At 41.9% G+C, this 11,719-nt stretch overlaps 1 protein-coding gene across 1 annotated transcript; it reads left to right on the plus strand.

Annotated features, from left to right (window-relative positions):
- Positions 1–210: 210 nt before the first annotated feature.
- On the plus strand, positions 211–11,492 carry thbs1b (thrombospondin 1b). The gene is made up of 23 exons (XM_017682075.1): positions 211–319; positions 577–661; positions 879–1,438; positions 1,656–1,731; positions 2,238–2,327; positions 2,446–2,555; positions 2,699–2,824; positions 3,382–3,478; positions 4,078–4,251; positions 4,349–4,525; positions 4,638–4,811; positions 4,897–5,024; positions 5,123–5,275; positions 5,359–5,577; positions 5,671–5,778; positions 6,230–6,389; positions 6,487–6,605; positions 7,420–7,654; positions 7,819–8,046; positions 8,158–8,429; positions 8,525–8,622; positions 8,721–8,860; positions 8,948–11,492. The coding sequence occupies exons 2-23, from the start codon at positions 598–600 to the stop codon at positions 8,953–8,955; spliced, it is 3,516 nt and encodes a 1,171-aa protein (XP_017537564.1). The 5' UTR covers positions 211–319; positions 577–597; the 3' UTR covers positions 8,956–11,492.
- Positions 11,493–11,719: the final 227 nt, after the last annotated feature.

An 11,719-nucleotide genomic window follows, 5' to 3' on the forward strand; every position in this document is an offset into this window, starting at 1 on the left:
CACCTATATTGCGACGAGCGGTGAGCCGGAATGCAGGTGGGGAAATTAATAAACGCGCTCATGCCTGGAGAGTCCGCGCTGTGACGTAAAGACAAGCCCCTCCCCCGTTTCCCTTCCAGCAAGTGATTGGATGAGACGCGCTCCTCAGGAATGTGATGAAACCGTTTAAATAGCACTTTGTCCTCTCCTTAGTAATAGATTTTAGCTGCTTTAACAGGCGCGAACAGGGGCCTTAATAACGACGGGTGGACGGGGAACTTAACGCATCATCGGAATTACTGCCTTTTTGTGGATTTACTGTTTTTAAATAAGGAAACGGGTAGGTTTATAGTTTTTGATTGCTTGAAAATGTATTTAGATAGATTTTTTAAAATTTTGCGTACAAATTCATGTAAAGTCAGTCATTCATTTTAGACCGTATACATTGGTCATTCTTTGGTTTCGTTTTATGCATTGAAAGTCAGCAATTTTAGCTTTTAAAGCTTTTATTCCATATTTTGTTCATTATTTTTAGTGTCTTTATTAAAGCGGTTATCCTGCAGTGTGAAGTTATGGACATGTTATTTTTTTTTGCAGGCACAAGGAAAAAAATCGGAAATGAAGTTAACAGGAATATTTTTGTTAGTGATGCTGTGGAGCTGCGAGGGCGCCAGAGTGGCAGGTGAGAGACTGGAAACGTATCCTGAGAAAAACGATGACTTTCCTACTTTGCAAACAAGACCTGACTAGTTATTTGGCTAGTTATTGAGGCTAAATAAATAAACAAATAATAAACAAGCAAGCAATGACTAACCTGCATGCTCTTAATAAAGCAAAAAGCACAGACCCACCAATATCATGAGAGATGGAAGCTGCAGTCACGTATCTTCTGTCCACAGAGAGCAGAGATGACAACAGCGTCTACGACCTGTTCGAGCTCGTGCAGGTGCCGAAGAAGAACCACGGAGTGACCATGGTGAAAGGAGACGACCCCTACAGTCCCGCCTACAAAATCCTGAACCCCGACCTGATCCCCCCGGTGCCCGAGAGCGCCTTCAGGGACCTCATGTACTCCGTCCAGGCGGAGAGGGGCTTCCTGCTGCTGGTCAACTTCAAGCAGTTCAGGCGCACCAGGGGCGCGCTGCTGACCGTGGAGAAGCTCGACGGCTCCGGGCCCGTCTTCGAGATCGTCTCCAACGGCAAGGCAAACACGCTGGACGTGGTCTTCTCCACCGAGAACAAGCAGCAGGTGGTGTCCATCGAGGACGCGGACCTGGCCACGGGCCACTGGAAGAACATCACGCTCTTCGTGCAAGACGACCGCGTTCAGTTCTATGTGGGATGCGAGGAGATCAACATCGCCGAGCTGGACGCGTCCATTCAGAACATCCTGACCCCCGACACCCCGGGGGTGGCGAATCTGAGGATCGGCAAGGGGGCGGTGAACGACAAGTTCATGGTGGGTGTTGAAAATCTTACCAGTGTTTACCTGCGAACAGAAATTAACTGTAGAGTTGCAAGCGTAGTTCACGAAGAGGTAACAGAGTCCGTGTTCTGTGATGGCTCTTAAGGAAATGAAATAACTTATTTTTATAGCGCTGCCTTGTTAGTATAGCTGTATCATTTTAGCTTTGCCCCCTCATTTATCTTTCTTTTTTATATTGTTATTTTGGCAGGGTGTGCTCCAAAACGTGCGATTTGTTTTTGGGACAACGCTGGAAGCAATTTTGCGGAATAAAGGATGTCAAAGCAGTGAGTGTTAATGCACTTTATATTCATATAACTGACTGTCCAAGCTTTTATATGAGAGCGTTGCCTTGAAATGAATCAGCAGGTAGGAAAAAATAGCACTCCAGCAAACACTGACTGAACAACATAACAGCACTGTTAAAATGAACCTGGGTAAGAATATAGTCAAGTTTATTCACTTTACAATTCTAACAGTCTCAGTAAAGCTCATAGATCATTTATGCTCTTTTCTTTGAGTAAAACCTAAAAAGTTCAGAAAAGTTGCATCATATAAATGCTGATCCTAGACTTTGTAGGAATTGTCCACCTCCGTTCCATTCTTGTTTTAAGGAAGACTGGTTTGTGTTAATTTGTAGGTCCTACAGTGTAGTTTTTTTTTGCAATATTTAGATCCTCAAAATCTAAAAGAGCACTTTATGAGAGATACATTATACTTTGGCTTGTAGCGTCATGCAATACTGTTCACAGGATCTTAGTAGTTAGGTAACATTTATACCTCACTGTTACAGCAATTATGACTGATATGATCACCCTGGACAATCCCGTGAATGGATCCAGGCCAGCCATCAGGACCGACTACACTGGCCACAAGACAAAAGGTAAGATGGAAACTCTTATTCATGACATAGTCTGCAGGTCAGTGAAAAACATCATTTATGGGCATGGAAATGTATCTCTATCCCTGTGGCTACAACTGCACTTTTCCCCTCATAACAGATCTACAGATGATTTGTGGCTTTTCCTGTGACGACTTAGCTAGCATGTTTAAGGAACTAAAGGGTCTTGGTGTGGTGGTGCAAGAGCTGTCCAACGAGCTTCGTAAAGTGGTGAGAAGGGTTTTTCACTTGTTTACGGACACTTTTTCTAATCTTTTGCATTTTGCAGACTAATAAAGCTCAGATGAACCTAAGTCTTGCATATAGTGTTATCTTGTAATATGAATATGAATGTGCTGTTCTTCATTTCCTAGACAGATGACAACAATCTGCTCAAGAAACAGATGGGAATTTATGGTGGTGTCTGTCTCCACAATGGCATTGTGCATAAGGACAAGGAGGAATGGACAGTGGACGACTGCACTGAGTGCACTTGCCAAGTAAGTGCACCTTTTTGGAGCAGGCTTTGCAGACAGACTCTTAAATTTTAAGTGCAATAGGCTTTGTCATTAAGTCAATAATTTGTGAGAGAGAGGGCAGCCATGCTATGATTTACTGCCTTTAGCCTTGTCTACTGTTGTGTCTGGCTCTCTGAAGCACCATGTCTCTAATTAAGATTAGGAAGTTGGGGGTGGTGGGGAGAGGTTGTACTCAACAGGCACTATGACAAATGACCACAACCTAGAGCAATAAAAATGATTGAAGTCGACAGTCCAGCCACTTAATTTTTTCTGGCATACTCTGCAAACTCACACAGCTTATCAACACCCAGGGATATGCCCTAGCTTAATTAGAGAGTTTAACAAGGCCATGTTGCTAAACTTGCTTCCTGGATATTTTGGCAGACAGTAGTTTTGTGTTTGCTGTTTCAAAGATTAGTCTAAACCTCTTTGTAGTTCCTGTGTTTGGCCATTTGCCACCTAACTTATGACCTAGAGTGCTAGACAGGGCTTCTGTTAGCCCCCTATGACTAATGAGGTGTGGATGGTAATTACAGAACTCGGCGACAGTGTGTCGTAAGATCTCCTGTCCCCTGATTCCCTGTGCCAATGCAACTGTGCCGGATGGTGAATGCTGCCCCCGGTGTGGAACTCGTAAGTACAGTTCAATAACCATAGACTTATTGATTTCAGTATTCTGCCTTATTTTAACTAACATATAGGCTTATTTTAGAAGTGACTGGTAAACATACCTTTGTGACAAATGAAAATCTAAGTGCAGTTAACAGTAAAGCTTTGTGTACCCTTTAATTTCTAAAATGCCATAATGGCCATAATTGGCTAAATTGGTTAAAGGTGGAAAATTGCTGTTCCTTGGCAAACACTCAAAAAAGTAAAAATAACATTTTTTCCTTGACACAAGGGATGGGCACACATTCCTAGAACTTAAATAAATACGGAAAACTGGATTCATCTCAACCTCAGCAGTTTGAAATCATGACATCAAGTGTATTTGCAAATTCCACTTCCCGTTGTGGAAAAATCATCAAAGGGGATCCCTGTGAATTTTAGCACACTGCCTTTTCCCTGGCACTGAGAATGTTTGGTTCAGGCCAGGGTCTCCTGGATTGGTCCATCTGTAGCAGCTCAAGCTAAATCGAGTCCATTAGGGCTCAGCATTAAAAGCTTCTCTCCTCTTTTGCTGCTTTAGAAAAAGGGAATAGCTCTTCTTTTGTCTCCCTCTCTCCAAACAGCGAGCGACTCTGCCGAGGATGGCTGGTCCCCCTGGTCTGAATGGACCCATTGTTCTGTGTCTTGTGGAAGGGGCATTCAGCAGCGCGGCCGCTCCTGTGACCGCATCAATAACAACTGCGAGGGCACATCCGTGCAGACCAGAGACTGCTACCTCCAGGAGTGCGACAAGCGCTGTAAGTGCTCCACCAACACAAGCTCTCTGCTTATTCATTCATTGACTGGTTGGGAAAAAAACATGCTTTAACGTGAATCTCATTCAATCGCCCTCAGTCAAGCAAGACGGCAATTGGAGCCACTGGTCTCCATGGTCCTCTTGCTCAGTTACTTGTGGATCTGGCATCATCACACGCATTCGTCTCTGCAACTCTCCTACACCACAGCTGGGAGGAAAAGACTGCCAAGGTCAAGGCAGGCAGACAGAGAAGTGTGAGAAGTCACCATGTCCAAGTAAGTTTGCTTAACATACAAAGGTGCAAACGCAGTGGCGAGCAATTTAAGGAAGCAAATAGCCACAGCAAGTTTTTATCGATATGTAATAATGGTACCCCTGTTTGTTCAGTCAATGGTGGCTGGGGTCCATGGTCGCCCTGGGATGCCTGCTCGACTACCTGTGGAGGAGGCGTCCAGAACCGCAAGCGTCTTTGCAATAATCCACCTCCCAAGCATGGAGGCAAAGACTGTGTGGGCGATGCAACAGCAACTCAACTCTGCAATAAGCAGGCCTGTCCTGTTGGTGGGTCATCATGTCATTCATGTGCATAGATTAAGCATCTATTCAGATATGATTATTCCCTGAATACAATGCTCTTTTTTGTTAGATGGATGTCTGTCCAATCCCTGTTTTGCTGGGACCCAGTGCACAAGCTTCCCAGATGGTTCATGGAAGTGTGGCAAATGTCCAGCAGGTTACACTGGCAATGGCATCAACTGCAAGGATATTAATGAGGTGAAGAACAGTTTTTTGTCTTTTTTTATTTTTTATTTTTGCCAAACAAGTGAGGGCCTTTTAGAAAAACTAATTAGAGCGTTATCTCCTCTTGACAGTGCAAGGAAGTTCCTGATGCTTGCTTTCAGTTCAATGGAGTCCACAGGTGTGAAAATACAGAACCTGGGTACAACTGCCTGCCTTGTCCTTCTCGCTACAGTGGCCCACAGCCATTTGGCCAGGGAGTGGAGGACGCTGCTGCAAAGAAACAGGTAAGAAACTAAACTTAGATAAGAAAGTATAAGATGAATGTGTTTTGGCATAATGTAACCCTTTGATTCTTCCTTTTTTGCAGGTGTGCACACCTCGTAACCCCTGTCTTGATGGAACTCATGACTGCAATAAAAATGCCCGGTGCAACTACCTGGGACATTTTACAGATCCAATGTACCGCTGTGAGTGCAAGCCTGGCTATGCTGGGAATGGACACATCTGTGGAGAAGACACTGATTTGGATGGCTGGCCTAATGCTGACCTTGTGTGTGTGGAGAATGCTACCTATCACTGCAAGAAGGTTTGAGAAAAAAAATTGTCAAAACATTTACACAAAACATAAATGTCCTATCTTAGGCCATTACGGATTACTTATGCATTTCTATAACTGTAGGACAACTGCCCAAACCTTCCGAACTCAGGCCAGGAGGACTATGACAAGGATGGAATTGGTGATGCTTGTGATAATGATGATGACAACGATGATATTCCTGATGATAGGGTAAATTACCTTTACATTGAGATTTTAATGTTACAAAGGCTGAAATATAAGTAGTTCTTGAGTTATGTAGCATGGAAACCCACGTATATTACATGTCTACATTTCTGTTAAACTCTGGGCTCTGCACATCTTGAATGGCTTTGCATTAATCACTCAAACAAAGATGAAAAGAAAGCAAACTGTAATTGTCCCAGAGCCAAACCGCAAATTCCAACACCGAGGTACCACACTGAAAGGCCCACAGTGTATCCTGCTAATTCCAACATTATATTTGGTTTTGCTCTTAAAATAAGGCTCACTTTTATGCTTGCACTCCTCTAAATAGACCTATACAACCACAGCCAAATTACAAGCCTACCATCAAAAAGCAAAAACCTCCTCCTTGTGATGTCTTTAGGGAGCGGCAAGAGCTTTTTCTCATTTCTCCATACTGTGCCCTCTTTGCAAACAGGACAACTGCCCATTCATCTACAACCCCAGACAGTACGACTATGATCGCGATGAAGTCGGAGATCGTTGTGACAACTGTCCATACAACAGCAACCCTGACCAGACTGACACGGACAGCAATGGCGAAGGCGATGCATGTGCCGTGGACATTGATGGAGATGGTAAGAAAGCTGCTTGCAAAAATAAAATGGGCAGTGTCTTTTAAGAATGGCATTCCAGAAAAAAGTCAAGTCAACTAATGTTGACCTATTTCCTCAGGTATTCTGAATGAGAAGGACAACTGTCCTTATCTGTACAATGTGGATCAAAGAGATACTGATCTGGATGGGGTTGGTGACCAGTGTGATAACTGCCCTCTTGAGCATAATCCTGACCAGGTATGTATCAGAGACAGAGAGAGAGAGAGACAGAGACAGAGAGAGAGATAGACATACATACAGAGAGAGAGAGAGAGAGAGAGAGAGAGAGAGAGAGAGAGAGAGAGACAGACAGACAGAGAGAGAGATAGAGAGAGACAGACAGAGAGATTGACAGACAGAGACTACTGCAGGTGTTTTAGTCTGTAATCCACATAGATCCATCTGTTGTTCAACTTGGCCTCAAACCTTTGTTATACCCAATAGGTAGTTGCAGGGAAGCAAGATTTTTATCACGCTATGTAAGGGTTGAGTAAATCCTCTTCACCTTAGGGGCATACCGCCATACAATAACGCAAAGGGAGCCTTTTCAAGGGCACTCACTGGCTCTGAACAAGCCCAAAGGGAGGGGGGGGGCAGTTATTAGTGAGGAATGGATTTACTGGTGGGTTTATGCATGCCCTGTCGGCACTCAATCCCTGTGGATCACACCTGTGCCATGGTTAACTGAGGAAGAGGAATGCACGCCTCTGGAACAACAGGACTCAGTTAAGGGGAAAATGGGTGAAATTGACCCACCCCCTTCTGCCCCTCCTTCTCACCAGAGGAGCAGAAATGGGAGAGCGGTGTGCCAAGTTTCACGGACAAGAACTGCAATGGGCCCAGCAGGATAGGGGTTGTAGCTTATCAGATGAAAAGTAGACACTTTTAGTGTGGTGAATTTCTTAGATTCAAGGAGATCAGAGCCTTAGGAAAGCTTACGATAAAACCTGTCATTTATACGAAACATTTTAGTATCTATTAATGTTAATGCTTTTTCATTGCACCCCAACAGCTCGACACAGACTCTGACCGTGTGGGTGATAAGTGTGACAGCAACCAGGACATAGACGAAGATGGCCATCAAAACAATCTGGACAACTGCCCTTACATTCCCAATGCCAACCAAGCTGATCATGACAAGGATGGCAAAGGGGATGCCTGCGATTATGATGACGATAACGATGGCATTCCTGATGATAAAGACAACTGCAGACTGGCTTTCAACCCAGATCAGTTGGACTCTGATGGTTAGTGGAGTGAATTTGAATGCAACCTCTTTATGGAACACTCACTGTCCTCTATGTTATACTGTTTTGTCTCAACTCCGATGAGTGTAATTAATAATATGTTGCTATGTAATTACTTTGTCTGATGCATTTGTCTGATGCAAATTCCCTTATTCCATATTTAGGTGATGGACGTGGTGATGCTTGTAAGGATGACTTTGACCAGGACAATGTTCCAGACATCTATGATGTGTGCCCAGAGAACTTTGACATCAGTGAGACGGACTTCCGCAAGTTCCAGATGGTGCCTCTGGACCCCAAGGGCACATCTCAGATCGATCCCAACTGGGTTGTCCGGCACCAAGGCAAAGAGTTGGTTCAGACAGTTAACTGTGACCCTGGCATCGCCGTTGGTATGTTAGAGTTTTTTTCTGAAGAGAAGTATTAAAAGAGAATGACTGTATAAAAACACAATGAAGCTAATCTAAATAATAATTCTAATATTTTTTTTGTTTTTTCTCAAGGTTTTGATGAGTTTAACGCAGTGGACTTCAGTGGGACGTTCTTCATTAACACAGAGCGAGATGACGACTATGCTGGATTTGTGTTTGGTTACCAGTCCAGCTCTCGCTTTTACGTGGTGATGTGGAAGCAGATTACTCAGACCTACTGGTCCAGCACACCCACCAAGGCACAGGGCTATTCAGGGTTGTCCATCAAAGTAGTCAATTCCACCACTGGACCAGGTGAACACTTAAGGAATGCTCTCTGGCACACTGGGAATACTCCAGGACAGGTAACTCCAATAACAAACTCAACATGGTGGCATGTTTGAGATCTGTTCTGGTCTTTCGGTGGCATAAAATAGGCTTTTGTTTATTTCCTCTGTAGGTGCACACTCTCTGGCATGACCCCAAGAATGTTGGTTGGAAGGATTTTACTGCTTATAGATGGCATCTAACTCACAGGCCAAGAACAGGACACATACGGTATTGTTTAAAGGATAACAAATTTCAAACAGTCCACTCTCAACAGTTTTTTTTACTATATTTCAGTGTGCTACTTTTGTTTCTTTTTACAACCATAGAGTTGTCATGTATGAAGGAAAGAAGATCATGGCAGATTCTGGAAGAATCTATGACAAAACCTATGCAGGTGGACGACTAGGTCTCTTTGTCTTCTCACAAGAGATGGTATACTTCTCAGACCTCAAATATGAATGCAGAGGTATGGTTCATTATATTGCATAACTTTGCAGCATTTCATTCATAATTCCAAAGACAAGACACTTATTTGACTTTTATTCCCCCACAGATGTATAACTGCACAAGCAGAAGATTCTTGGAAAAACGCACCTTTCTGTATAAACAAGAAAATGTATTCTGTGCAAAGTCCAGGGACAAACTTTTTGCTACTTTTTCCTTCTGTGGCACGCACTCTGGTGGGGCAGAAAAACACGTTATCAGTTTCAAGGTAACCGATGCTGGTTTGGACAGAGCCCAGCTGACTGCCCATGGAGAATCAGGACCCCTCCACCAAGAGCAGGTAGAGCAGAAAAAAGCCCCCATCGCTTTGCTTGATCAGAAAGACTGATCTCTCTCTGAAAAACCTCATTCAGATCTGTGTGGGAAGGGCTCCCTGCAGACAACTATGCACTTCACAATCCTCTCTCTTTCTCTCTTTTCTCTCTGAATGGATATCCAAAGATGGGGCCAAATCTTAGACCTTAATCCTCTGAAATCAAAACTAAAAAGAGTAATGAGGCTTTAGCACATTGAGGCAAATTACCAACTGGAACATCTTGGTTCTCCCATAATATTCATGTGCTTCCATGTATTTGAAACAAGTCTGAAAATACGAAAACAAATATTTGACTACAGACAAAACAAATCAATCAAATCAATTCAACTTTGATAAATATATTTTTATCTACAAATCACAACAAATGCATTTTTCCCTTCTAGGGATGATATCCATTTCTTCACCTAGTTATTCAAATATAAGACAAGTAGGCCTGCTATTAAGGTTGAGCCAAATAATTGCTAATTATTTGGCAGATGCTGAAAGAAAGTTTTAGCTTACCCCCATTTATGGGTGGTGATTTAAACAACTAGAGAAGTTGTGGGCATAGTTTCCTCAGGGTGAGATGGGTTATACCATCTTAACAAATATTTCAGTTAACATGTGCTCTTAAAAAAGGTGCCAAAAAGTGTTCTTTGTGTAAAAAAATAAAAATAAATAAATAACAATGACATAATCTGTCATGACATGTTTATGGGATAGTTGTCAAAGGGCCTCACTCAACAATATCTTCTGAAGGTTTTTCTCATATTTGTTCTTGAATAAAGTCCTACATTAGATTCATCACATAGATTTTCCTCTTACTTAAGAACAAATCCCAAAACAGAAAACACCACTGAATGCCAGAATCACTAAATCATGAAAATGGCATAAGTGGATTTTAAAAAGACATTCCTTCTTAAGAGTGGTTGGTGAACGCCCATTTTTTATGTAGCAGGGTTTAAGCAAAATGTTACCATGAAGGTTCTATACTAATTTAGTGGTGCTTCCTAGAAATGTTACATTATGTGGAGGTTAACTTCAAAAATGTTTTTCACACTGACACATCTCATTTACAAAAACTGTTCTCAAAAGAACCCTCCATTGAAAGCTTCTAGAGGGAATGAAATGTAGTTCTTCTATGGCATTGCACAAAGAACCCTTTTATTGGTACCGTTATTTTTAAGTATAGCGGAAGGCTATGTTGAAGAGGGCTTGGACAGAGCCATGTTCAGAAGTCAGTGTGGCGTGAATAAACTTTGATTTTCATAATTATTAACAGAGCTCTTTCAAAACTGGAGTCCTGAGTCCAAAAGTCCTGAGAGGTGAAATGAAAGACTTCTTTACAAAAGGCTGATTCATTTAAAAGCACTTGCAAAATTCCAGTTGAAACTGGAATGATTGGACCATGGATTCTGTGCAACTCCTATATTTAATAGCAATAGGTAGCAGTGAGGGTTTTTTAGGGAACACCCTAATTTTGTACATAACATCTTATCATTGTACATGCACATCTTATCATTCATAATAGAATAATATCTAAAAGCAAATTCTCTCTGAAATCATGCACAGTGTCACTGGTCATGGATATTACATAGGCTCTGCCCAAAGCACTCCACTACACCCTTCCCTAGCGTTTTAATAGATGACTTATAGGGGAGGAGTTCAGAGCAGTGTGTTTGACCTGTGTGCCTTTTCTGTAGAGAGTTAAAGGAATACGATGTACAAATATTACCTCAATACTGTTGTATAATTTGATCAATACAAAATATTTTCATAATATTACAGAAAACAAATTGGTTACCTACATACTGCTACTGTAGCACAAGCTGTAAATAGTATTTCCTTATCAAGAAGCACCCTGCCTTCAACCCTTATGGTAAATAGAGCAAGATGGGAGTTTTTTTATGCTAGTGCTTCAAGTGTCCAGTACTTTTTTAAAACAGATAAATTATTGTGCTGTTTGTTGTCTGGAAGATGTTTCAAATGAGAAAGTGTGTATGTGTGTGCATGTGTGTATGCATGTGTGAGTGAGTGTGCGTGTGTAGATAAGTGCTATTTAAATAATTTATCTGGAAATGCAGCCTCAGGAGGCATTTCCATCTGTATAAACGGTTTGCACACTGACGTGAGGATGTTTTGCTCTTTGTTTTTACTTTTTTTGTCCTTATTATTTTTGTACAATTAGTGATGCTTGTCTGTAAACATTTTACTTAGTTATATGATGCAAAATGCTATTTTTTATTCATAGCAATTATTTTGGTACATATTTCAGAACAATAAAAAATGTTAAACCTTGTCACATGTTCAGATGTCTCCATCATTTATTACAGAAGACATTAGCCACTTAGACTCATGCATGCGCAATACGTTGCCAAGGTAACATATCCATTTACTTGCATTACTATCACTCATTAGCCAAAAATAAGACAGTCTGGTGGGGTTAGTAACAAAAACATCTGGGCACCACCATGACAAAATGTTGCGTTAAATGTGGATGGGAATGCAGACCTATTAAGAACAAAC

This window comes from Pygocentrus nattereri, chromosome 4 (genome assembly GCF_015220715.1).
Source record: "Pygocentrus nattereri isolate fPygNat1 chromosome 4, fPygNat1.pri, whole genome shotgun sequence".
Lineage (NCBI taxonomy): Eukaryota > Metazoa > Chordata > Actinopteri > Characiformes > Serrasalmidae > Pygocentrus > Pygocentrus nattereri.